We start from the raw sequence: 26210 nt of genomic DNA on the forward strand, positions 1-26210 counted from the left end.
ACAGGAGGCGAGAATGAGGGCGTCTAGGTGGGGCTCCTACTGGGCCGTTTACCTGGCCACATCTCAAACCAATAATGCCCCGGGGGGGTGCCATCTCTCCCCAGGTGTTGAGGCCCAGCATTCCCATCCACGGTAGTGTCTCTTGCTCTCAGGTCAGGGCGACTCCTCAAGTCAAGTCCCAAAGGGAAACAATTGGGCGCTTGCTGGTGTGAGTGGGGAGCTAGACACCGACGGCCTCTCCTCTCCCGAGCCCCTCATTAACTTTTTCCTCTCTCTTTTCTCGCAGGCTTCCCTCCCCCATCTTCCTCCGGAGCCCGCAGCGGGGGAGGGGCGCCTCCGCCCGGGCTCGGGGAAGCCGGCACTTGGGCCTCTGCGTGCTTTGCTTCGGGGCCAGGCCCATGGCACTGTGAGCTGGCGAGGGAGCCCCGCTCGGTGCGGGGGGCGCCCGGCCCCCTCCCCGCCCCATGCGCCCGCGGCTCTGAAGCCTGAGCGGGGCCGGGGGCCGGGCGGGGCCGGGGCCGCCGGAGGCATGGCGCCTGGGAGCCCGTGGCGGCCGCCATCGCCGCCGCTGTTGCTGCTGCTGCTGACGCTGGCAGCGGGCGCGGGCGGCCTGGAGTTCGGCGGCGGCCCCGGGCAGTGGGCTCGCTACGCGCGCTGGGCGGGCGCGGCAAGCAGCGGAGAGCTCAGCTTCAGCCTGCGCACCAACGCCACGCGCGCGCTACTGCTCTACCTGGACGACGGCGGTGACTGCGACTTCCTGGAGCTGCTGTTGGTGGATGGGCGCCTGAGGCTGCGCTTCACGCTTTCGTGCGCCGAGCCGGCCACGCTGCAACTGGACACGCCGGTGGCCGACGACCGCTGGCACATGGTGCTACTGACCCGCGACGCGCGCCGTACGGCGCTGGCGGTGGACGGCGAGGCCCGAGCCGCCGAGGTGCGCTCGAAGCGGCGCGAGATGCAGGTGGCCAGCGACTTGTTCGTGGGCGGCATCCCTCCCGACGTGCGCCTCTCGGCGCTCACGCTCAGCACGGTCAAGTACGAGCCGCCATTCCGCGGCCTCCTGGCCAACCTGAAGCTGGGCGAGCGGCCTCCCGCGCTGCTGGGCAGCCAGGGCCTGCGCGGCGCCGCTGCCGACCCGCTGTGCGCGCCCGCGCGCAATCCCTGCGCCAACGGCGGCCTCTGCACGGTGCTGGCCCCCGGCGAGGTGGGCTGCGACTGCAGCCACACGGGCTTCGGCGGCAAGTTCTGCAGCGAAGGTGAGCCGGGGAGCCGCCGCGGGGGCCTGGCTGCGGGAGGGAGGGGCTGGAGGTGCCCCTGGGTCGGGGCCTGAGAGTGTGCACCACCACCGGAGGGCTGTGAGGCGTGTCCCGTGTGAGGGCGCCCGTCTGGGGAGAGCGCACGGGGATAGGTAGTGAGCAAGTGAGCTGCTGGGTGAGGCGGGGGACTGTGGGCGTGGCCAGTGTGGGTGTGGCCTCTGAGGCCAACTGCCCCCACTCCGGTGAGTCCTCTAGTTCCTTGTGGGGTAGTTCTGTGTAGTCGAGTCCTGGTGAGAGGGTGACGGCTTGGCGCTTGAGGGTGTGTGTGTCCTGTGGGTGAGGGGAAGCGAGGGCTTGTGGAAGTGGCCTGTGTGGGCCGGACCTATGAGAGGCAGTGGGTGGGGCCTTGAGGGCGGGGACTCTGGGGGCGTAAGGTCTGGGGCGCGTGAGGGAGTCCTGAAGAAAGTGGGTGCGGTCTGACTGGCTAGGCCCTGGAGGGCAGTGAGGGCGGACGGTCGACCGGGAGAGTAGGGCAGCAAGGCCCGTGAGGACTTTGAAGGGCTGTGGGTGGGGCCTGTGTGGACGGGGGCGTGGTCGGCCCAGGAGGGCGGGGCCGGTGCTGCTGGACTCGGTCAGGGAGCGTCCGCGGGCCGGGCGAAGTGCGCGAAGTGCGCGAAGTGCGGCCTCTGAGGCTGGGCCGCGAGGGGCGGACGAAAGCCTAGGCGCGAGGGCGGTGGGCGTGGGGAGGAGGGCACGAAGGCGCGTGAGGGCGAGTGGGGGTTGCGAGGCTGTGACTACAAGCTCCAGGAGGGAGGGGACCGAGTGTTTCTTTTTCACAGAAGCGGCAGAGCTCCTGCGAGAGAGAAGGAAAAGTGAGAGAGGGGATTGTCAAGGCCTCTGGGGCTCATGACTAGGAGATGACGGATTTGTTGAGGGGCAAAGAAATGGCTGGTCACTTCTCCCGAGTGAGAGGCAGGGAGTGGAAGCTTCTGTTTTGAACATCCAGGCCTGACCAGCCTGGACTTTGGAAGGGAGACTAGTGGTCTGGAGAGGGGATGATAGGACTCTGGGGCATGGCATCGAATGTGGTGTAGGGGATTGAAAGGGAGGTTTAAGGGAAGGGGAGGCTCTGCCAGCTGCCCAGCTGCAAGGGCCACAGAGGGATGAAGTGAGGGGATGAGGTGGTGGGTTGCACCAGGCCCGGGGCGGGCTGTGGGTTCGGTGGAGGTGGGAAAAGGAGGGACTATAAGGCACTTGTTGTACTTTGGTCTGTCTGGGGAGTGGGGAGAGGTTCCCCATCTTCTTCATGCCTGGTCCGTGGCAGCTGCTTTCTGCAGATATGTGCAGACAGACACGCTTTCCTCTCCCTCCGTACCCCTCGAAGCTGTGGGCCACGTAGCAGTTGCATGTGTCTGCCCGAGAGGTAGTCTTTGGGGAGTGTGTGCATATGCATGTGTGTGCCCACAATCTAGTGTGGCCCGGGGACTGCTTTGGGGTTGGGTGTCCTTGTGGCTGCCAGCATGTGGACAGCCAGGAGAGGAGCCAAGTCTGTAGGTGTAGCCTCGGGTTTGGGAAGTCTGCACTTTGCATAGTATTTTGATTGTGTATGTATAGTTGTAGAGGAATACATTAGGAAGGTTTCTGTATTGCTTTTTGGGGATTATTTGTACAAGGTTGTGGGATATATCTTCAGGAATTGTGTGTGTATTAAGTTAATCTGATGCCTTCTTGCCTTTTCCCCAAGGAGCTCAGGTGCTCCCTAAACTGTGAAATTGGGTATCTGTGTGTTGGTGTTTGCCTGCATGCAGAGGCTCGTGGGTCTGGCAGCGTGCAGATGAGTGAATGAGACTGTTTGACTAGGAGTGTTTACAGACTGAAGTCCAGTGCCTGGTAGAGTGAAGAGTGCTCAAGTGTAAGGGCATGTGCTCGTGTGCAGGAATCTGTCGATGAGGAATCCTTTTCTCTATGACCTTTATATGGGTCTGTGGTCCCTATGACCTCTTCCCTTCAAGCCTTCCTAAGAAAATAGGCAGACGGGGACATCTGTAATAGTGTCAACAACAAAAATAAAGTTTAAAAAAAAGGAAATAGAACGAATCACCCTTCTAATTTCTTGGAAGGGAAATTTGAGCCACAGAGAGGTAGATTACAGTAATTGGTCCACAGTGTCACCATGCAGAATTGGGCCTGGCTGTACGAAAAATGCAGCCAGAGGCACCCTGGTCAAACAGAGCCCTTGCATTCATTCCCTGAAAGGAGTTATTGGCCAGCGGCTCCCAGTGAGCCAAAGTGTGCTTCTGAATGAGGGTTGTGTGGTTTTATGTCTGAGATGTGTTCGAGGACCTCTGTTTAGAGGGACTGTTTTGTGTATCATATGTGTATATGCTGGATATGTATCGGATGAATGTTTGCGTCAGTTGTGTTGGAGCAGTGAGAGGTGGCTCTGTGTCTGACCCAGTGTGTGTGCGTGTGAGATTCATGAAGAAAAAGGAAAGGGAAATATTAGATGGGTGTCAGACAGTTGGTAGGGGCAAGGGTGCTTGGGGGTGTGTGTGTGTGTGTGTGTGTGTGTGTGTAGTATCTGTTGAGGGAGTGGTGCTTTGTCTGTGATAAAGAGGCAGGCATATTCATCTGTATATTCCCTGTACCTAATATAGTACCAGGCACTTAGTGAGTGTTTGATAAAGATTTGTGGAATGAATGAAGAGACATTACTATGTATTTGAGAGACTAGAGGCTTGAGGTAAGGCTGTATATGCATATGAAAATATGTGTGTATATGTTTTCAGATATATGTTGTAGGTGGGCTTGCGCGTTGCATCTACAGATGACTGGCACAGTGACAGCTCTGATTCCCCTCCCCCTCCACGACTCCATTCCCTCTCCTTTTACTTTTGTTCTTTATTTTCTGGGCAGCTTTTGTAATATTCTGTGTTCATTACACTTCTCCAGTACATTGTCATCTAGCCAAGGAAGAAAGGATTGGGTTCCTACCCTTGGGTATCGGGGTTAAGGGAGGAAGGCTTTGAGGAAGCAGGTCTGGCTCCCAATCTCTGAGACAGCTCGCGGGGCCGAGAGCCCCAAGCGTCCCTGGAAGTTACAGTAACTTCATCATTATCTGCTTTGAGTGGTTCTCAACTTTTTCTGAGGTTAAGGACATTTATAAAGTCAGTAATTCACAGTACCCTTTCCAAATTGTAGTTCTTTTTATATCTATTTATTGTGAAAATAGATGACTCAAAGCTACTATGAATTCAGAATAGCTTTCAGATGACTTTGATGTTATCTTTGCCATGGTGGTTAATCAAATATACATTAGAAAAAATAGTTTTAGCTTTATATGCAAGACATGCTGACCTGCCTTCAGGTATTTGCGATGCTTTGGAATGTCCCTCTGCCTTCCCAGGTCTGCGCATATCCATTCAGTACAAATCTCCATGTTAGGAAATTTTCTTCTTTCCTCTGGGGCGTCTGTATGAACAACTGAGTGTGTGTACCTGCTGCTGATTATCTGCCAAAGCTGGGATGGAATAGACTGGAATTTTGCAGTGGTTTGCATGTGAACTCCTCAGGTCACTCAGGTGTGTAGAGAAAGGGCTGAAAAGTGATCAAGAAAGAAGTGTGTGCAGGTGTGCGGGAGACCTCCAGAGGAGTGGGGTGGGTGTGCAGAGGTTCAGGACAGTGTCAGGTGTGTGCCTGGCTTGGGAGAGAAGTATGAAACTACTAGTAAAGTGTGTGTTGGCAGTGGGGTAGATGCACATGTCTCGTGTGTGTGTTTCGTAAGTTCATTGGTGATTTCATTTTAACAGGTAATTTTGAAGGCCTCCTTTGTGACAGGGTTTTTTGTTTTGGGTCCTGAAGGGGAATCAGAGATGAATAAGCTGCTCCAGGAATTAACTGTTGAATTGGGGAAGCAGATTAAAAACAAAACAGTCCAGCCCTGATTGGGGTGGCTCAGTGGGTTGGGCATCATCCTGCAAAGTGAAAGGTCACCGGTTTGATTCCCAGTCAGGGCACATGCCTGGGTTGTGAGCCAGGTCCCTGGTTGGGGGCATGCGCAAGGCAACTGATCCATGTTTCTTGCACATCGATGTTTCTCTCCCTCTTTCTCCCTCCCTTTACCCTCTCTCTAAAAATCAGTAAGGTAAATCTTTAAAACAAACAAACAAGGAAACAAAAACAGTCTACTGTGTAGTTAAGAGAGCAGATTTTGCAACCAAACTGCCTGGGCAGTGACCTAGGACTTAAGATCTCTCTGCCCTGGCTTCCTTATCTGTAAAATGGGGACATTAATAGTACCTATGTTATAGATTTGTTGTGAGAGTTAAATTAGCTAATTCTTGTGAAGTTCTTAGAACAGAGCCCAGCACATAGAAAGTGCTAATAAACAACAGCAAAAGAACAACGCAAAACAGTGTAATATATACCCAAATAGATTCAGTGAGGCAGTGTGGCTTAGTGATTAAACCACACACTCCTGAGGCTCAAATCCGGGTCTAAATCTGACTACTCACTACTAGGCCTGTGACATCAGATGAGTACCTAACCTTCAGACTAATTTTTCCTAAATGGAGATAAGCATGCTTACCTCGCAGGTGTCTCATGGGAATTAAATGAATGTCTGGTACATAATAAGTGGTTAGTAAATGGTAGATGCTATTACAGGCAGAGTGCTCTTGGGGTTTTGAAGAAGGGGAGCGTTTGCAACTTGGGAGGATCCGTAATGAAAGGCATTCTATTTAAGATTTGGCCTTGAGCATTGATTAGTAAGCTTGATTTGGGGGAGGTCACTCCAAGCAAAGGAACCAGTAAGAACAAAGGCATGGAAGGGAGGAAATGTACATGTCCATAGACGGCCACCCAAGAGTACTGGGAAAATGGTGGAATCTAAAGCAGGAGAAGCAGGTTGAGACCAGGTCTTGGAGTTTTGACTTAAGCCATTCAACCAACATTTATTGGATGCTGTCTACAGAGTATTGGCAGATGGAGCCACAAATGGATTTTGAGCAGGTATATGAATAATAAGAGCTGTTTCAGAAGCTGGGAGTGAGGTGTAGAATGGATGGTAGGGAGCAGAGTTATGTGGAAGAGGAATCAGAGGGGAGACAGTTCAGGAAAGAGATCCAGAGGCCCCAAACCCTCGTTGTCTTGGAGAGTAGCAAAGAAGGGAGTTGGCAGCGGTGTTGGCAGCAATGGTAGCAGAAGCTGAGAGCCACTGCTGAGGCTGAAGCTGTGAGTCTCTGCTTCTTGTATGTGGAGGAGGTTGGAAGGGGGCAGAGATGATGAGATTTCAGATTTGCTTGGCTGGAACGGTAGTGGACAGGTGAAAAGAAAGGGGGAAGTCAGGAGGGGAGCAGGTCTGGCCACAGGCCATGCGTATGTCGAGTTGTGGGGCCCCTTGGTGTTCCTGGACAGATGTGTCCAGACGGCTATATGAGACCAAGTTCTGAATTGAAGGCGGGGCTGCAGATGGAGACCTGGGAGCCACATGCATGGAGAGATAGTATTTGAAGCTCTAGAATCAGATGAGGTGGCCAAGGAGAAGGTGAAAGACTTCAGAGGAGCATCCAGAGGAGGAGGGAGAGGGGCAGCTGCAGGCAGCGAAGGAGCAGTAGGAACAAAAAGAGAATCAGATCACACAGGCAAGGATGGAGAGCACGGAGCCTGGCAGCCAGTGAGCGTTTGCGAGGTGCCTTGGCTGCTTTATCTCATTTAACCCCCGTGACCACCACCTGAAATATAAGGGCTGCAATCTGAACCCTGAGCTGACTCCTGGACCTGTTGCTTCCCCCCGCCACCTTTGTCCATGCTGCCTCCAAAACAGAGAGGTGGCCAGTCAGCTGTATCCATGGATTGCCTGCACTTGGTTTATCGGGGTGCTTGGGGACAGTGCTTTGATCAGAAGCCAGCAGCTACCCCAAATTTCTTGGGCCACAGCTTCTTCCTTAAGCCAGTATGTGATGAGGGTGTTCCTGTATTGGTTGGTCAGCTGTCCCAGCACTGAGAGAGGGCAGTGGAAGTCCATCAGGAAAATCTGTCTTCCAAGCCCTCCTGGAAGAACTCCCCCTGGAAAGCAGGCTTTTTTTCCCATTAAAATATACAGCTCACTAACATTCAAAACATCCAGATGGAAATCTTTCTATATGTTGCATGCCTCCCTGCCTCCGTAAGCACAATATTTGGAATGTTTTCCGGATGACTCAGGCTGTCGTGATTCCCCTCAGGTGCTGCTCTGGACTGTTTCTTCTCTGAGGTTTGTGCCTGCCTGAAGTGATGCTTGACTGCTGGACTTTTGAATTCTTATATTAGCTTTTTCTAGTTTTTCCACCTCCACCCGTAGGAGGAGTTGTCAGGTAGCAACTCACATCCACTGCTTTCTCTGTGAACTTGGAGATCAGCATTCCCAAGCCTGTTAGGATTGTGTGTCACTCACAGTAAGTGGAGTCTGGGTAGAGTCTGAGAAAATAATAGTTCCCCTGCATAACTGTTATGATTCTGGTTTTGGCTGCTCAGAACGCTTTCTTTTCTTTTGTCCAAGTCTTCATCACTGTCCTCAAATAACAAGTCTGCTGGAATCACAAATTTATGTTGGGCAAGACAGTACCATCGATGCCCTCTGGTGGGGCAGTCATAACCTATCTGTGTGAAAATTGAGTAAATGAGGTCATGTATGTGGAATCACTGTCAGCTCTAACATCCGATATCTGCGGTCCTGATGGTTGCTGTGGTTGGAAATGGCTCCGGGCAGAATGAGACCAACTGCTTAAGAGAGTGGTACAGGGAGCGACCATTCTCCCTGGAGTCTGTAAGACTCCAGAGACAAGGTGGATGTTCCCAAGGAAAGCCCCATATGGCGGAATGGCTTAGAGCATGGGCTGCCTAGGTTTGAATCCCAGCTTTGCTACTTGCTAGCTGTGTGAACTTGGGCAGTTTACTTAATCGCATTGGTCTTCAATATCCTACTCTGTAATTGAATAACAACTTTAAAAAAGGGTTGAGTGAGTTTATATAGGGGAATCCTTTACAATGTGCCAGGTACTATCTAAGTGATCAATAAATGCCACCATAATTATTATATTATTATTTTAAAAATCCTCCTCAGAAGGTATGTTTATTGACTTTAGAAAAGGAAGGGAGAGAGAGACAGAGAGAGAGAGAGAGAGAGAGGAAGATGGAGAGACACACAGAGAAACATCGATCAGTTGCCTCTTGTATGTGCCCCGACTGGGGATTGAACCTGCAATCTTTGTATGTGCCCTGACCAGGGACTGGACCCCCAACTTTTTGGTGCATGGGCTGATGCTCCAATCAACTGAACTTCCTGGCCCAGGTTACTATAATATTAATCCTAGTGATCAGGGAAGGCTTCAAGGAGGAGGTGGGACTTGGCTAGATCAAGGATGACTGAATGAAGTTGATGGAGGTAGAAAGGAAAGGACGGGGCTTTGTCATAAGAAAAACAGCCTAAGTAAGGAGTCTCATGTACCAGGCAGGGGATGTGAGTCAAGTGTCTCAGGGGCAGGTGAGGAGACCAAGATGTTTGTGCTTTGTGAGAGATAAAAATCAAAACTGGATTACAGTGAACTCCTAGAAGTCTTGACTTCCAGGCCATGAATGTAGTTTCACTGGAAATTTTAAAGCCAGACAGATTTGGGTTCAGATTTTGGCTCTGTCCCTCATGAACAGAATGATGTTGGAAAAGTTTCTTCCACTTTTTGAGTCTTGGTTTCTCCATCTCTACAAGGGAGTAACAGCAGTATCCATTGATGAGAGGATGGTGGTGAGGAAATGACACAGTGCAAGAGCCAGGCATGCTCAAAGTGTTCATTACATGAGATGGGCTTTTTACTATTCATTCAACAAACACAGCCATGCTTTTTCCTGAGCCAGGAACTGTGCAAGCAGCTGGATATAGAGAGATGAATGAGACATTGTGTTTGTTCTTGGATATCTCACAGTCCAGTCAGGAAGCAGATATGGAAACACAATCGCAAGACAGATCCGATAAGTGAAATAATAACACAATGCACATATTGAGAGCTGGCACGAAAGAGGGATGGTTTGCTCTGGCTGGGAGGTCACTTCAGAACACAGAAAAAGCTGTCCTGACCTGGTCAGAAAGCAGGAGTCAACTTTTTTCAGACCATTGAGGATGAGAAGAATAAGGATGGGGAAGGGCGTTTCAAGCTGAGGGAAGAGTATGCAGAAATGTGGCGTATAAAGGAAATGGGAAGGACTTGGGTGTGGCTGGAGCCTCGGTTGTTGCAGGAAAGGAGGTTGGAAGGAGGTATGGTCAAACTTCAAATGGACTTTCCTAAGAAGATTGGACTTTATCCTGTAGGCACTGGGAAGCCGTGAAGAGTTTTATGCAGGGTCATCACTTGGTTGGACCACTTTGGCAGTGCTCGGACTATGAGTGGCAGGGTGAAAAGACTGCCTGTCGGGGCAGGGAATGTTTACAAGGTTTATTAATGTTCTGAGGAGAGGACGTCATGAGGGCCTGCCCTTGGGGCCGTGCTGATGGTGATGGAGGCATGGAAAGGGTTTCTAGGAGCTTAGTTTAGTGTTTCAGGTTTTAGAAGGTAGAACCAATGGACCTGGTGATTGGTATGAAAACACAGCTGGGCAGATTTCTGGGTGCCTGACCTGCTCAGGGAATGCAGGCCGGGGGAAGGCTTCTAGGGAGGGGAGTATGAGGTGGGTCTTGGACACATGGAGGGTGAGAGGCCCATGAGACACTCAGGGAGAGCTTTTCTTAAGGCAGGTGTATATACAGGTCAAGAGGGCAAAAGAGAGGTTTGTACCAGAGCCACTGAAAAAGTTCTGAGTGCATGTGCACTTGTGTGTGTTGCACGTGTTGATCGCAACAGTGTTCGTTCAGGTGTACCTGGTACCGGTGCCCGGAGAGCCAGGCTGGGGATGGGCAGGGAGATCAACCAGCGGGAGTCTAAGGTGGGAAACCAAGGATGGGGTTGGGGGTGGGGGCTGTGGCGATTTAGCAGTGCAGAGCATGAAGGCCAAGGTGATCTTGTGCTCCTGGGCAAGTATCCTTTTCTGTCCAAAGGAGGCGGATAGTACCGATGAGCTCACTCAGGCTGCTGCGAGGCTGAGGCACACCGGCGCACACTGAGGATCTGTGTGGTGTGTGGCTCACTAATGAACCTCTGGAGCCTGGCGGAGTGTGGGTCGCCTAGTGGGTGCTCAGGGAGTGTTGGTTGAAAGCAGGGAACCGGGCGCTTTGTTACGGGGGCGGAGATGTCAAGCGTGGTGTTAATGGTGGAGTTTGGATGGCAGATGGCTGCCTGAGTAATTGCTGAGCAGGCAGGTAGGGATGTAGGACTGGCACCCAGGGAAGAGGCCGGGGCTGTAAAAATACAGTTTTGGGGGGTTCCCTAAGCTACAAAAGGGATCTATCACCGAGGAGGGCTAGAGAAGAGAGGAGTGTAGAAGGCGTGGGACTGAGCCTGGGGGGTGCCTGGATTGGCAGGTGCGGGGCACAGGTGAACCAGCAGAAAGCGAAGAGCCCCAGAGAAAGTGAGGTCAATGAGTCCTGAGGTGCCACCTCTCAGGAGCCAGGAGAGGGAAGACTTGTACAGGCAGCAGGCCAAACTTGGTTGTTTCACTTTCCTGAGCGTAGCAGAACCCAGGGTGGTGGCAGGGGGCAATAGCTTTTGAAACACCCCCATGTTGGATGATCTGGAAGGCACCATGCCTCCTAGTTTGTACAGGTGCTGGAGGGACGGTTTGCTGACTGACCAGAGCCTTCACACCCTGGGGCCAAAGGGGACTGATGTAGGGCTCTTCACAAGAGCCGTGGGTTTTCCCGAGGGCCTCTTCCATTAGCCAGGCCCCACAAATGGGACATGACTCAGTTTATTTAAGAAAGTCATTGTAGCCCTGGCTGGTGTGGCTCAGTGGATTGAGTGCCAGCCTGTAAACCAAAAGGTCATCAGTTCAGATTCCCAGTCGGGGTACATGCCTGGGTGGCAGGCCAGGACCTCAGTTTGGGGCATGTGAGAGGCAACCAATCAGTTGAAGCATCTCTCACACATTGGTGTTTCTCTCTTTGTCTTTCTCCCTCCCTTCTCATCTCTCTAAAAATAAATAAATAAAATCTTTTAAAAAAGTCATTGTATACACAGTTTTTAGGGGATGCAGCTGTCAGGTAAAAGAAGCTCTGTGTTGTAGAGAAGTGTGTTTGTAACATATCTAGATATGTAGGCTTGCGTGGGTAGGTTTAGAAAATGGGAGATAGATAGGTAGGTAGGTAGGTAGATAAATGGATAGACAGATAGAAAAAAGGGACCTGTGTTCATCTCAGGGTGTGCGTCTTTAGCCACTGGAGGACGTGTGGGGTGGTGGCGGGGTGTGTCTCTACTGTTGTGCATCAGATCACTGTGCCAGTATTGATTCTGCATTCAGCCTGTGTGTGCGTATTATGGGGGTGGCATAAGTTATGATAAATGACAGTATGTGTTTCTGGAGGATAGTTAAGCCCCTGAGAGCGAATGAGCAAATACCAAAATGAGGTTGGAGGTAGGAGGAGACGGCGTGTGCTTCCAGGCCTAAATATGTACTGAAGAACTGTTTGTGTGTATGCGTGCGTATCCTGGGGCGTGTGTGTGTGTGTGTGTGTGTGTGTGTGTGTGTGTGTTTCTCCACTGGGTCTCTTTGTAGGTTGTGTTGTTGCTTTTCCTGCCGTGGCTTCTCTAAAGGCTCCCAGCAGGTGAGCATGGCAGACGTGTTTGGAGGGGATGACTTGGTCTTCTTACAAAGCAAGTCAGTGCCCAGCTGGCTCCAGGAGCCGTAGTGCAGTTGAAGGAACTGCCCCTGTGGGAGTCATATGGCACTGGCACTTTGGGGCAGGATGGTGTTTTCTGATTTGCATACCTGTAACTTTTCTCCCCTGGGTGGGTAACAGGTGGGGGCAGTTGGGTCCTGTGTGCGAAGGCTTTGGATGTGAGCTGTGTGAGAGATTATGCATGTCTCTAGATCAGTAAGTGCCTATGTGTGTCAGTGTGTCACTGAGCATGAGTGTGTGTCTCTGGTGAGCCCCGTGTGTCTCCATCTGTCTCGGAGACGCGCTGGGATACCGGGGAGGAGCATGCCTGGGGGAGTCAGGCCGCCTGACTGCCGCTCCTGGCTCTGCCTCCGAGTCTCCATGTGACCTTGAGTGGCCACTTCCCTGCCCAGGGTCTCAGTTTTCTGAAATGCAGCGTGAGGCTTGGGTTCTCTGAACGTGAGGCACAGACTCAAGGAACACCTCGATCTCAGTCTCAGCCTCGTCCCCAGCAGAGCCTTCCAGGTTGGGTGGCCTTTGTCAGGGCCTGGGTGGGCTTGCAGACCTTGAACCGGTCACGGTCTTGAAGCCCTGTTCTTGGTATCCTTGCTAACAGCCCCCTTTCTCTTTCTCTCCCTTTCTCTCCCTCTCTCCCCCTGCCTCACCCCTTGCTGAACCTCGCTGGCCTGTAGAGGAGCACCCCATGGAAGGTGAGTGACGCCTTTTGGTCACAGAAGTGGCCGGTCAATTGCTGTGGGATCCTATGTGAGGGGGTATTGTTGGCTACCGGAGGGCTCCCTCCCCTGCCCACTCCCGGGGAAGGGTGTCTGTGTGTCCCTTTGGCGGCCTCGGCCCCACCTCTGGCCTTGTCCCTTTTTACTGCCGGGGAGCAGTGCCAGGCAGAGGGCAGGCCCTTGCTCGTCTTCAGCGCCAGTCTGTCACCTGGCCTTTCTCATTCTTCCTTAGGGAGGAGACAGGGATTGTGAGTGGAGGGATGGGGCTGGAGGATTCTGAAGTGCCCTGAAGTGAGTGAGGGGACACTGTTTTGCCTGATGGAAGCCGGGGTGGGGGAGCAGTGCTTGGGGAGAATCTGCTCTGGGGTCCGGAGGGTGCAGGCAGAGGGTGGGGCCTGTGCCCCAGTCAGGGAGTGTGGGAAGGTGGCAGCTTCTCTGTTCTGGCTGACGCTTGCTGCAAGCTCCTGTCCCCTGTCCTCTGAGCTGGTAGAGGGGGCTGGTCTGCTTCTCCTTCAGCCCAGGCCAAGGGCAAGGGTGGGGAGCAAGCCTCTCTTTGGGGTTTCTCTGTCCATTCTTTCCCTGTCTTCTCTTTCTTTTGCCTTTCTCTCTCCCTGGATTTTCTCTGGGACGCTGTCCCTGGACCTCTTTCTTTGTCTCTTGTTTCTGTCCTTCCCCAGGCCCTCTTTGGGTTCCTGTCATTCTCTGAATCTTCCCCCTCGGTTTGGTTTTCCCTGTTTCTTTTCTTCTTCCGGGATATACTAGGTCAGAGAGGGGGAAGACTGAGTTGGGTGATCCGGACTTGGAGGCTGGGTTGCTGGTGAGCTCACATGGCCACCTTGGAGAAGGCAGGCAGCAAGGTGGGTGGGAGGTGGGATCCAGGCACCAAACCTACCCCACGTTCTCTTCCTGGAGAAGCAAGTAGGAGTGGGGGCTCCCCGGGCCTGGGCCCTGCCCTGGGAGGAGCAGGGGAGAGCAGGGGTCCTGCGAAGGAAAGAAGGGAGAGGCTGTTGGCCCGAGCGTGAGGCTAGAATCCATTTTTCCTTGTGGCGTCCATAGTTTGGCTGGTCTCTCTGGTTGATGTCTCTTCTCTGTGGATGTCCCTCAGGTCCCCTGGCCCTAGCATGCAGGCACTCGTGTGTGTATGTGTGTATCTGTGTGCACGCACGTGCAGACAGCTCTGCTGCTTTGTTGTGTTGTGTGCCTTTGTGCGTGTCTGTACATGGATGCGTCTGAATGTGTGTGGAGGTGTGTGCACCTCCATCTCTGTGTTTTCTGTGATGTGGCCCCCATCTCTGTGCCTCTGCAGGAGTGTCTGCCTCTGTGTCTGCACCTGTCCTGACTGTGTCTGCGTCTCCGTGTGTCAGTGTTTACCTCTGTGCATGTGTCTGGGTGGACGCAGCCTTCTGAGGGATGGAGATAAGATGTAGTGCTGATGTGACTTTTAGTTGCTCCTGATGTCATGTCTCCTCCTGAACAAAGGGAGAGATGAGGGAGGCAGAGAGAAGGGAGAAAAGGCTGGAGGAGAGAGGCTTGGGGAGGGGGGAGGAGGGGCAGATATTCCGGAGGAAGGAGAAGAGTAAGTAGCGGTGGGAAGAGGAAGGATGCCCATGGAGGGAGGGGCAGAGAAGATTGAACCAGGAAGGGCAAGACACTCTGGCCAAGAGGAGCGGGCAAGGGGGCTGCTGGGGGAGAAAGTGACTGGAGCTAGGAGGGGAGAGAAAAGCAAGCCGTTCTGGTCCAAGCAGGTAGGATTGGCAGGCACAAGAAGGCGAGCTGGGCTTTGGAGACTAGTGGGGAATGAGGCCTGTGACCCAGCCATTTCTCGGGGGGCTACACAGGGATCTGCTGGTTTGGCTGGAACCCCGTGTGTGCCCGCATGTCAGTGGCTGTGCAGGGGTGTGTGTCTGTGGCTGTGTGAGTGTGAGTGCCTGTGTGTGTACACACCTAGTGATGTGATGCTTCTGTGTGTCTCTCTGTGACATGTCTCCTTGTGTGTCTCTCAATCTTGTCCCCTACAACCACCTTCCTTCTTTCAATGTTGATCCTCTTGGGATTTTGGTAGGAGAGGAAGGGAGTGAGACAGAGTGCGTTTGGCAGGTGGTGGTTTTGGGGGGTGAGGTTGGCTGGGGCCTCCTCTGCGGCACTGTGCTCCAGACTCCACAGTCCCCCCTTCGGACCTCTGAGTCCTCTGCCTTCACCCTTTCTTCTCGCCTCCTGATGCTCTGTCTCAGGCCTCGCTTTCTCCCAGGAGCCCAGCCATCCTGCTCCCCAGCGCCCTACTGAGCATCTCCTTTTGGGGGATCCTGGTTGTCCCACCTCCTTTTCCCCCAGCCTCTTGTAGCAGAGAAAAGATACAGAAGCAGCCAGATAAAGTACCCTAGGAAAGGACCCTTGGTAGTGCCATCCGTCACTGCCAGCTCTTCTTCTGTGGTCGGAGGAGGGGCTGGTGCCACAGGTGGACACGGGAGGGGCCTACTGAATGGGAGCTGGGCATTAAGGAGGGAGGAGAGGTTCCAGGGCCAGGTGGGGAGGCAGGCTTTAGGGAGAGCACCCTGGGGCCAGGCGGGGCTGAGACAGGGCAGGGAACTGGCCTCCCCTTCACCAAGATGGCTGGTGCTGTCACGCCTGAGGGAGCTGAGCAGCTGGTTGCCGTGGTGACAGAGGGAGAGTGCCGCATGCTAATGAGGCTGGCGAGGAGCTGGGCAGTGGAAGGGTCTGCAAGGGGAGAGATGCTGCCCCCACCCTAGCAGTAGCAAAGGCTTGCAGGGGACAGAGGGCAGGTCCGCAGGGCACCAGCTCCCAGGCCTGGATTTCCAAACGTGGGAGCCTGTGAGCAAGTCTATTTTGCCAGATGAGGGGTTAGGGCTCTGGGACTAGGTCCCGGATTTAGGGGTTTGGAAGACGATGCAGGTAGTTCTTGAGCAAAGAGTTGGTGGGGACACTCAGAACAAAATGTAATAAGACTCAGTCCAAATGCTTGGGTCCCCACTGTTTTGTAGATAGAACCTGTGTCTTCCTGAGAGCAGTTCTGTCCCAAGGCTGTCCTTAGCTGCTGTGGCCCCCTCCCCCAACTGGCCTCAGACCCAGAGGTGGGGAGAGACCAATGCGCCCGAGAGAGAAGGGGGCGCCATGAACCATCTGTCCACATCTTCCACAGGATCCAGGCCTTGGCCCTTGGCCATGCCTTCCTGGCCTCCTCGCTGCCTTCCTCCTGAACCCAGGCTCACCAGCCCTTAGCTTCATCCCTGAGACACCCGCGGCCCTTTACCCTCCATTCTCCTGCCCTAGCCCCGCTTCTTACCCCCAGGGCCAACATCCCATTGCCACAGCAGCTGGGATGGTTTCCGTGGGCAATGTGGGACTGACGCAGGGCTATTCCTTTCCCAGCCTCTTGGCCAGACACTGTGGGTGAAGGGTGGGGGGAGTGGGAGGCCTGAGGTTTAGTGGGGCTGGCTGCTCATCTCAGGCCTTGGGGTCTCAGCCCACTGTGGGACCTGGGGCTGTCAGCCTCTCTGGAGAGAGCTTTCCTTGATTGGTACCTTCTGGGGACAGGGGACCTGGTTCAGTGGGCCAGAAGCTCTTACCCAAAGGCTGAGGGGTTCCTTGGATCAGGGCTGACCAGGCTCTCTTAAGGGGTCAAGGTAACCCTGAAAATAATCCCAGCTGCTCCTGCTCACAATGTTGGATACAGGTTTCTTTTTTCCATGTTCAAAATCCAGCTTTTAGGTCATCTCAGAGGCAGCCTGGCCAGAGAAAGGGAGTCCACAGAACAATTTATGAACGAGGTGTTTGACCTCTTGGAGATCTGGGCCTCTTGCCGTGGGTCCTGACTGTCCTCCTTACCCCTTGCTGTCCGAGAGCTCTGGCCCTAGCCTCTTAGTCCTCCTGGTGGGAGGATCCACGTCCCCCACCCTTGCTCCAATGTCTGCCTAGATCATGCTTTCTCCTACCTCACTTGGTCCTCCTGAACCCCAGTTTCCTTATAGAATCCAGGTGTGCAGCATGCCTGCTGTCCAAACAGAGGGTGTGGGAGGAGCAGCTGGGAGGCCTGGAACTGGACAGGTGCCTTCCTGGGGCTCACTTTGGCAGGGCATCCCTCTAGGCCCAGGCTCCTCCTATCCCCGCTCTGCCCCTTCTCTGCCAGGGTCATAGGGGTAACAGGGATGGGGCGTTGGGGGGCAGGGTTGGAGGTCCCCCTTGCCCACTCAGTTCCACGCTAACGGGACACTCTCTCTCTCTCCAGGTGGCTTTGATTTTTGTGTCGTGTTTTATTTTTCTCCTCCATCTGAATCGTTTTTCTCGTTGACCGTTTTTTTTTCTCTCCGTCTCCCGGAAGAAAAAAAAAAAGAAAAAAAGAAAAAGGAAAAAGCAGCCCTCCCAGCCTCATGCTTCTCCTCCTTTTCCTTTTTTTTTTTCCGGCAAGAAGGAAAAAAAGAAACCAAAATGTCCTCTCCCCACTGCAGTGACTCCCTGCCCCATTCTTCCTCTGGCTCTGCCTGTACCCCTTCACCCTCTCTGCTGTCCCCTTCTCTCTTTCTCTCTCTCCCCCCTCTTCATGCCCTCCACCCTGTTTCGGCATCGGGCCCCTTTCCTCAGCTTCTGGGCTGGGGGCTTTTCCCCGATGTCTGTCACAAGTTAAAAAGGGTTTTTAAATTGTGGCAGCAAAAGCTTTTTTCTCCCCTCTCTCTGGCTGATTTTGATGACTCGTGTTTTCTTTGTTTCTTTCCCCTTTTCTTTCTTTTTTTCTTCTTTTTTTTTTTTTTGTTTTTCCTTTCTTTCTTTCTCTCCTTCCCCTTTCCAAGGTCCGGCTCACCTGACGTTAAACAGCGAAGGTATGGTCTGAAGTTCTGGTTTGCTTTGGATTGGACTGGATTGCCCCCAACCCGCGCCTGGATTTTCTGTTCCTCTCCTTGTTCCTCTTTCCCCTCCTCCATCTGTCCCACCTCCTTCCTTCCCTTCCCAGCCCCTTCCTCCGCCATGTCTTTATTTTATTTGGGGGTGCTGGGGTGGGGGTGGGGGGTTTGTTCGTGTCTGTGCTCTCCCCTCTCCCCACCTCCCCGCCTCACTCCATCCACCCTCATCTCACCTTGGTTTCTGACATCAAGAGATGTTTGAACTCCTGCCGTTGTCTCCAGTCACCTTTTTGAGTTTTCCTGGTAGTGTATCTTGCTTTTTTTCTTTCTCATGGTGGTATTTTATTTTCTTCCACTCATTCTGATCATCCTTTCTTCTCTATGAATCCAAATAAAAAGAGAAAAGCGCGGGCTGGAGAAAGGGGATTTTAGGCAGCCTCCCTCCCTTCACCCTGCTGCTGTGGGGGGCCCCCATTCCCACAATGGAGTAAGCAGGAAAAGTAGGGGAGTGCTGGCTTGGGATCCCCCCTTTCCGCAGCTGTCCCACTGCACACCTTCACCCTAGTACCTTTCGAACTTCTCTTGACTCTGTTTAATGGATGAGGACATTTAGGCCCAGAGAGATGAGGTGACTTGCTAGTGATTCCACAGACTTTAATTGATGGTACCATTGGGACTTTTTCTCTATTTTTAGCTTCCACCAAGTCCCTACCACTTTAAAGAGCCCTGGTGTTCAGCCGCTGGAGATGGAGCCCACGAGTCCTGACTGTGGTCCCTGCCAGCTATGACCTCCCCTAGGGCGCCCCGTCATTGACTCTTTGAGCTCGTGCATTTGGCCTTCTAGATGCGTAGGCACTGCTCCCCTGCCCAGGGCGGTCCTCTCTTGGGGCCCATCTTCCGTTGGGATGAGGTGGAGTCCTTAGCCTGTAGGCAGGAGAGGCCAACAGGAGGAAGACTGGGCTGTAGGAAGAGGCTTAGATCTGGAATTTGGGATGGACGTAGGTCTGGGGAGGCGGGGGCCCATGATTTTTGCAGGGATGTGAAGTTATGGCAAAACATGTGGGAAAAGAGGAAGTCCCAAGTGGGGGAGTCAGGACCTGGTTGGTTCACTTACATCCTTCTTGCCTGTGAGTGCCTGGTTCTGGGGGTGCTGGCTGTGGCTCACCTTTGTCATAGTTGAGGGCCAAAAGGATCCCCCACCCCCGAAAGATCCATAGTCCAGGTGCCATTCTAGCTTTAGTTCTGGGAATTTGGGATTGGGTGGGAGTAGAGGCCTGTGCAGGGACTTTTAAACTCCATTTTTGAGTTCCCCTCATCCTGAAGATATCCCATGGGGTCTGGCAAAAGGTGTGGGCGCCTGGGAACCAGGCGCTGAGCACACACAGTCACTGGCACAGGTGGGTGGCTGAAGAGCTTCAGCTGACCTGGAATCCGGGCATGGCAATACCTGCCTGTGGGGCCTTCCGAGAGGAGGCCTGGGGCTGCCATGCTGGGTGGTGCAGAGCAAGGAGTCATCCTCAAGAGAGGGCTCCTCCCCAAACACAAGTTCCAGCTAGTCAAGACCTCCCTTGGTGTGCACAGCCCTCTGAAGGCACAATGGAGGGACAGAGTACAAGCAGAAACCATGGCCCTGCCCCTGCTATGCCCCGTAGTCCGACTGGCAAACACGTGGACAAAAGTGACATCAAAAGCACTCCCTGTAGTAAAGGAACTAGGTGCAGACAGAGAGCCAGGTTTGCTTCGAGGACAGGCAAAGATCAGACAAGGGGCATGTGGTACGTGGATTGGGGAGTTTTGGAGGAAGGGTGCCTGTGTCAGGCTTTTGAATGAGTGGAAGTTGAACGTGAACTCTGACCCAGCAGAGAGGGAGTGAGCAAGGATACAGAGTGGGGAGGAGGACGAGCGAGGAACAGGAAGTGGCAGCTCAGGGGCCTCCAGATCCCGAGGGCTGTCCTGTGTGCATGTTGTTGGGCAGAAGGGGCTCCTGAACCAGCAGTGTGGCCTCTGCCCCTCCGCCCCTGTCTACCCGCTCCTGGGCAAAGCGCAGAAGTTGGTGGTCATGAGTGTGATGGGATTTCTGGGGCCAATGGGATCCTTGGTTCGTCAATGAGCTCTTTCCCGAGAGTCCCTAAAGCAAGTGAGTCCCCAGAGCAGCTCCCCTTTCCCTGAAGCGGTCCCTCCAAGCAAGAGAACCTCTGCCCTGGAAAGGCCCCGCCAATCACCTCAAGGCTGGGGTGGGACTGGCTGAGTAGCCCCCGTGCCTGACTCCCCAATTCTGCTTCTCCAGTAGGGTCCTTACTGTTCTCCGAGGGGGGGGCCGGGAGAGGAGCAGCCAGTGATGTGCACCAGCCGACAAAAGGTCAGTGACCCCACAGTCCCCAGTGAGCCCAGCCCTCACCCCCTGAAGGCAAACTGCACTTCCCATGGGGGAGGTTAGTCAACAGGGGTGTACCCTCTCTGAGGCCCACAGGGACTGGTAGGCCTGCACCCCCAGTACCTGCCCTGGTGTGAAGGGCCACAAACCTCCATTTCTTTCCCAAAGCTTAGTTGTCCTGGTGACCTCCATCTAGGATACAGGTGTCTTTTTGCAGCAGTTGTTCAGAGTCATTGCTATAAAGTATGTTTCTCTGGTGGAATGACCAGGCAGCAGGGTAACCCCCACCCCCATTTCATCATCAAATTCTGGTTGGCAGATGTGGCATGTATAATACATATGGATCACACTCATCACCTCACTGAGCCTCCGCGATCCTTTGTGGAGGGGTGCATTGCCCTGGGTTTACAGAGGAGGAAGCTGACATCTGCCAAAGCCCCCCCAAGACCAGCGTGGGGCCCTTGAGCCTTTCTCAGGGCTGCGGGCTTTAAGCACTGAGACTGCTCTCTTAAGAGATCCTCTTTCCTAAGAAGCATACAGGCTGCTTTTGCACCCCCTCAAGGAACACCAGAGGGTGCCAAGCACTGGGGCTATCGAGTCCTATCTGCATTCTTTCAGAACACGCTGTTCTGGCGGCCTGGACTTCCGCCATCCCTGCTTTCTTCCCCAGCTATTTGGTATCTCTTTCCGCTGACTCTCGAAAAACAGTCAGACCATCCACACTGGAAGTAGCCCCTGAATGCCCCAGGCGAACCCAGACACTTTTTGGTGCTCCCCTTGTCTATACATCCATTAATTGCTTGTCTCACTGTATTGTACCTGTCACTTTACCTGTTTGCCTCCCTCACTAGATTGAGCTCCCTGAGGACAGCGCTCAGATCTCTTCATTTGTATACCCCCTGCTTTACACAACTCCTGGCACATGAGTGGGCACGTGCTCAGCAAAGTTATTTTAAATGGGCGGATGGTCTTTGTTCTCAAGGGGCTCATTGACATTCTAACAAATAAGTACAATAAAGCGTGCTACATGCAAAGTATATGAAAAGCAAAGACTGTCCAGAGGAGTTAATGTATTCATTGATCTGGAGAGAGAGGCAGCACACACACACAGAAACTTACACAGCAGCACAAGAGTCGTTTATTCGTGGAATGGTTCACAGCTTAGGAAGTCACACCCATCTGTTCTCTTTCTAATGCCCACAGCAACCTGTGAGGCCGCCGATGATTAGCTCCTTTGTCCAGGGAGAAAGCTGGGGCTGGGAGATGCTGCCTCTTGGCCAAGGTCACAAAGCTGGTGGAAGAGCCGGTATTAGTGCCCAGGTCTTTCTCACATCACACTTCCTCTCAGGGGAGCAGTACAAGATGTTACTCGGCAGTGAGTGCCAAATGAGCAGAACAGACAGCTGTAGTGCTTGAGAGCAGGGAGGGGCGGGGCGGGGGGGGGGGGCGGCGCTGGAGACCTTCCCGGAGAAGGGCTCTGGGCTGGGTCCGGAAAGGAGGCAGCTGCTCTGTCCCTCACGGCGCTCAGAAACCCAGGACCACACAACTCGTCTCTAGATACATTCAGCTTGACTGAGACACATGTGGAACTCCATACCCCCTGGCCTGGGAGACAGCATGCATCAGTGACAACCCTCCTTCCTGGGTCAGGGGCTATTAGGAGCTGTGATTGTTGTTCAAGCTGTGACTGGGGTTGTAGTTTCAGGATGGTCTGGGCCGGGAGATGGGGGAGAGCGCCCCCTGGTGCTTCAGGCAGGTCTGCTCCTCCCAGGTCTTGCTTGTGCTTGGGCAACCAACCTCCACATGCTCACTTACTCTGAAAGAGCCCCATCCCAAACTCTCTTGAGGTCTTTCTGCCCTCCTCCCCACTCAGGGTCTCTCTCTGTGCTTCCCACCACCCTCGGGTTTTCTTTTCTGTCTCCTCAAATTCTTTCAGGCTCCCCCTGGCTTCTCCAAGCCTCTTTCCATCTCTGGGCTGCCCGGGGTCTCTGGCTGCATTGGGAATTGGAGAACATGTAGACTCAGGCTTCAGATTGGCTTTGCCTCCTCGCCTAGGAGACCTGAGGCAGAGACTGGAGGAATTGAGACTGACGTGTTTCTCCACTTTGCCTCGGCAGCCGCGTCCAGCCCCAGCCCTGCCTCTCTCCTTTCTACCGGCCTCTTTTGTTCTGTCCCAATCACTTTTTCACGTGGTTGCCTTATTCCTGCCTTTTTTTCAGTTTGACACTCCCTTTAATGATATTTCCTTTGACTGCAGTGAAGGTGAGGGAGTAGGAGGGAAGGCCTGGCTTCTGGGAGGGATTAGTACATGTGGCAAACCCAAGGTCAAACAGAGTCCCCTTTCTGGTCCTTGAGCCTGCCTCTTCTTCCCCTGCCAGTGCCCAGGCAGCAGGCCCGGTTGCTATGGAAGCAGTGCAATCCTGACAAAGCCTTGGCTTCCGTTCCTTAGAGGTCTCGGTCCCCCTTCCCTTGCTGGCTCTTTTCCCATTACCCTTACCTGTCTGTCCCCTCTTAGTTTGCTCCTTGTCTTTTTCCAGATTGCTTTACTCTGTCACCTCTTGCTCCCTCACCATTTCCTCTCCGTCCCCGATGGTTCATCTCTTTCCCTCCCTGCACACCTTCCCCTTCTTGTCTCGGCTTGACTCTTCCCCTTGATTCTCTCTGGTCCTCTCCACTGGAGCCCTGAGGTGGGCAGAGCAGGGTTTCGACTGTCCCCATGTTGCCTGTGTCCTCACCAGACTTGCTGCCCTGTGGCCTCAGGAAACGGGGCCTTGCCAGCTGCAGTAAGTGCGGTGCCAGGCTCTGGGGCAGCAGCTGGTGCTTTGGCATCCGGAGGCAGCGAGGACCAAGTCCACGGGCAGCCTGCCCGGACGGAGAGAAGCGGGGCTGTGTGTGCAGGGGAGGGGCACCAGCAGAAAGTGCGCCCAGAGAGCCTGATTCCACATGCAGCGCCTGCTGCTGTGGCCCGGCCCGGCAGGTGCCTCACCAGGGCCACACGTGTCCCCCGCTCCCTGCACTGTGCTTGCTTCTGCCTGACCGGGGGCCTCTACTGAGAACCCCCTGCGCCCCATAAAGGCCTTTGCCAGCATTCCTGCTCCGGTGAGGTGGGCCAGACGAGCTGTTTGCTGGGGAGGAGATGCGGTCCCTGTCAGAGTCTGCTCTCCCCGCCTCCCCATCCCGTTCTCTCCCCTCTCCTTGGGCTCTGGCTTGTGAAGCTGCTTGGGACCCCAGCTTCCCTCCACCGTGTCATTGACCTCTCACCTGTCACCCACTTATGGAATGCTAAATACCCCTAAAGCTCTCCTAGCCATTTTTGCTTCTGCTTAAAAAGTGCCTGTGGAAGGAGCCCTGTGCACACACATGCACACGTGTGTGCGTGCGAGCCAGGCCTGCCCTTGCCCTTTCACCCCTAGCCACTTGCTGGCACGCGGGGTCTCACATTCATCCTCTGGGGCCCCTCAGCGGCTCTCTGCCTAAGGGCCCATCTCTACTGTCCTCTGAGGTTAGAGTAGGAAGTGATAGCCGGCATGATAGCCACTCGTGTAAGTCCTGCCCGGTGGCCTGCTGCTACCTGGTGCACATCCCCGTCACCGGTCACCGGCATCGCCTTCCCGTGTGTCCTACCCCTGCCTCCCCCACCCACCGTTTTCACATTCTTCTCATCTGCTCACTGCTGCACAGCAGGCCTACCAGTTGCATCCCTGCTGGTGAGGCTTGAAGTGTCTCTGGGCTGAGAACGGTCATCACTGAGAAGAGGCAGGAGTGGGAGGTGGGCTGCGCTCAGGGCACCTTGGTGCCCCAGTCATGGGGGGGCCCTCCCAGGGAGAAGTCAGGTGGAGCCTCGTGTGTCTCTTCCACATCCTTTCATCAAGGGGAGTGGCTGATGGGAGGCTGGTGGGGGAGGAGACAGTGAGAACGGCAGCTTTGCCTGGCCCTGTGGCAGCTTAATTGTCAGCTGTCAGTGTGAGAAATACTTAGCAGTCTCCTGCTTTGGAAATGGACATGGGGGAGGTTGACTTCTGACAGCAGAGATGGCAGGGTCCAGAGTTGAGGGTGGAGCGGCTGGGGAGAGGAGAGGGCCTAAAGCTTGCAGTCGGGGCCCTGGGGGACCTGCGCCCGGGCTGCTGGAGGGGAAGACGGCGGTTTGGCGTACCCTTTCCCACTCAGCCTTCTCCCCTTTCCCCACACCACGGCGTCCAGGCAAGGAGGAGTTTGTGGCGACCTTTAAAGGCAATGAGTTCTTCTGCTACGACCTGTCACACAACCCAATCCAGAGCAGCACGGATGAGATCACGCTGGCCTTCCGCACCCTGCAGCGCAATGGGCTAATGCTGCACACGGGCAAGTCGGCTGACTACGTCAACCTGTCCCTCAAGTCCGGGGCCGTCTGGCTTGTCATCAACCTGGGCTCAGGAGCCTTCGAGGCCCTCGTGGAACCTGTCAATGGCAAGTTCAACGACAACGCCTGGCACGACGTCCGGGTCACCCGAAACCTGCGCCAGGTAGGGGGAGCAAGAAGAAGGCCAGGGCCAGCTGTATCAGGACAGGATGGGAGAGCGGATGCGAGGCATCAGGGTGGGGCATTGAGACACGGCTCTGGAGAAGAGCAGGGCTTGGGGGTGTGAGGGTCCAGGAGAGTGGCGGTAGCAAGCAGGCTTCAAGGACCAGGGAGCAGAGCTAGGGAGGTGGCTGAAGAACTGCCCAGGGTAGGAGTCTGAGGGACGGGGAAGGGCTGGGCTCAGATTGGTAGCAGGCGCTGGCACTTCAAGGACTGGGGTTAAGGAATCTGGTGATCTGGCAGAAGAGCGATTTTGGAGATGGGAGAAGTAAGACAGAGTCTGGATGGGTGGGCCCTGGGGTGCTCTGGGGTGGGGAGACACTGGTCTGGTGGAGCAGCTGTGGGTGTCCCGACACTAGGGCAGAAAGGTACAAACGAAAGCCTGAGGTATGTGTGGGGCAGGATACGGCCTGCCCCCAGGTGGGGCCATTCTGTGACAGAGGCAAGGGTTGGGTCAGAGCAAGGCGGAGGTGCAGCCGGTGGGTGAGGGAGAGCCGGACAGAGAGGGGCTTGGCCTGCCTCTCCCTGGGCAGCACACTCCCTTTTCTTTTCCCTTCTAGTCCCTTCCAGTCCCTCTGAAGGAGCCCAGGCCCTCCCAGAAGTCCATGGCTCTCTTTCCGTGGCTCCCAGACCAGCCCGTGCAAGACCTCAGAGGAGAGTCTTGGGGCTGCTCCTGCAGGCAGGACAGGGCTCTTTTCTGCAGTGTCCCCTCAGCCCCTGCTCCCAGACTCACCTCCTGGAGAGGCGCCGCTGTTTCTCGGCATCAGCTCCGTCCTCTTAGCAGTCTCCTCTTTGCCTCTCCCAAGGCCCAGGGTGGCTATGACAGGGGAGACCGTCTCTCTGGCCAGGCTTCTGCTTGACCAGCCCTGAGAAGTTCCTGCCTCAAGCAGGCCCAAGCCAGACCATCCTTTGAAAGCAGGAGAGGCCACTGTGCGTCCTGCCTCCCCCTGCTGACTTCTCTCCCTGCTCATCAGGTGCCCAAGCTTTGCCAGCCCTTCTCTTTTTTGGGTCCACAGCTTTCTCTTGTAGCTGATAGCAGGGAAGCTTTTCTGGCCCCCGCTCCGGCGCTCTAAGTGCAACCAGGAGCACACAGCATCTCGGCCCGGGAGGCGCTTCTCTGCTGGTTTACAGCCCTTCTCTTACTACTTATTGTCTCTGTACTTCCCGGGTTCTGGTTGTGTGGTGGCCAGCCTTCCATTGTGTCTCCTCCCCCTCTTCCCCCTCCGCCTCCTTCTCCTCTGCTTCCTCCCTTGAAAGGCTTGTCAGTTGGGGGTTGGGATTCCAGCTGACCTCTCACTCTCCTTACCTGTTCCCCTTCAATGCCATTAAGCGATGATCTCAGGGGCTCCCTCTCTGGTAGCTCCTTTCCTGGGCGTGAGGACACCTGCTGTTCCTTCCCAGCCTGCTGCTACCTCTTGCAGTTGAGTCCTTACCCAGGCGCCTGTTCTTAGTGTCCCTATGCTCTGTAGAGTGGCATGCTTGGTGGGGGCACTCCTCCTCGATGCAATGCCTCTCTCCATGTCACATCATTCCCTGGCCGGGGCAGAGGTTTGTCCCTTGTTGTCACCACTGTCTGAGCAAACCTGAGAGTGTCAGGTCCATTTGTAACACTTTTATGTGTCACACACATTTTACTGCAGGGGTGTTTGTGTGGG

The 26210-nt window shown here is 54.5% G+C and overlaps 1 protein-coding gene across 12 annotated transcripts in view; it reads left to right on the forward strand.

Moving 5' to 3' along the window:
* The first annotated feature begins 529 nt into the window (after positions 1-529).
* NRXN2 (neurexin 2) overlaps positions 530-26210 on the forward strand; it is a 94226-nt gene continuing 68545 nt past the window's right edge. For 11 of the 12 annotated variants that reach the window (XM_054570931.1, XM_054570937.1, XM_054570932.1 and 8 more), the window contains exons 1-5: positions 530-1256; positions 12729-12746; positions 17573-17602; positions 19911-19982; positions 24198-24499. In XM_054570931.1, coding sequence (XP_054426906.1) covers positions 530-1256; positions 12729-12746; positions 17573-17602; positions 19911-19982; positions 24198-24499 — 1149 coding nt within the window. Of the gene's footprint in view, positions 1257-12728; positions 12747-17572; positions 17603-19910; positions 19983-24197; positions 24500-26210 lie in introns of those variants that run through there. The other variant, XM_054570940.1, reaches the window with a different exon arrangement.

This window comes from Pteronotus mesoamericanus, unplaced genomic scaffold (assembly GCF_021234165.1).
Source record: "Pteronotus mesoamericanus isolate MK-2021 breed Mesoamerican mustached bat unplaced genomic scaffold, CSHL_Meso_final contig_214, whole genome shotgun sequence".
Taxonomy (NCBI): Eukaryota; Metazoa; Chordata; class Mammalia; order Chiroptera; family Mormoopidae; genus Pteronotus; species Pteronotus mesoamericanus.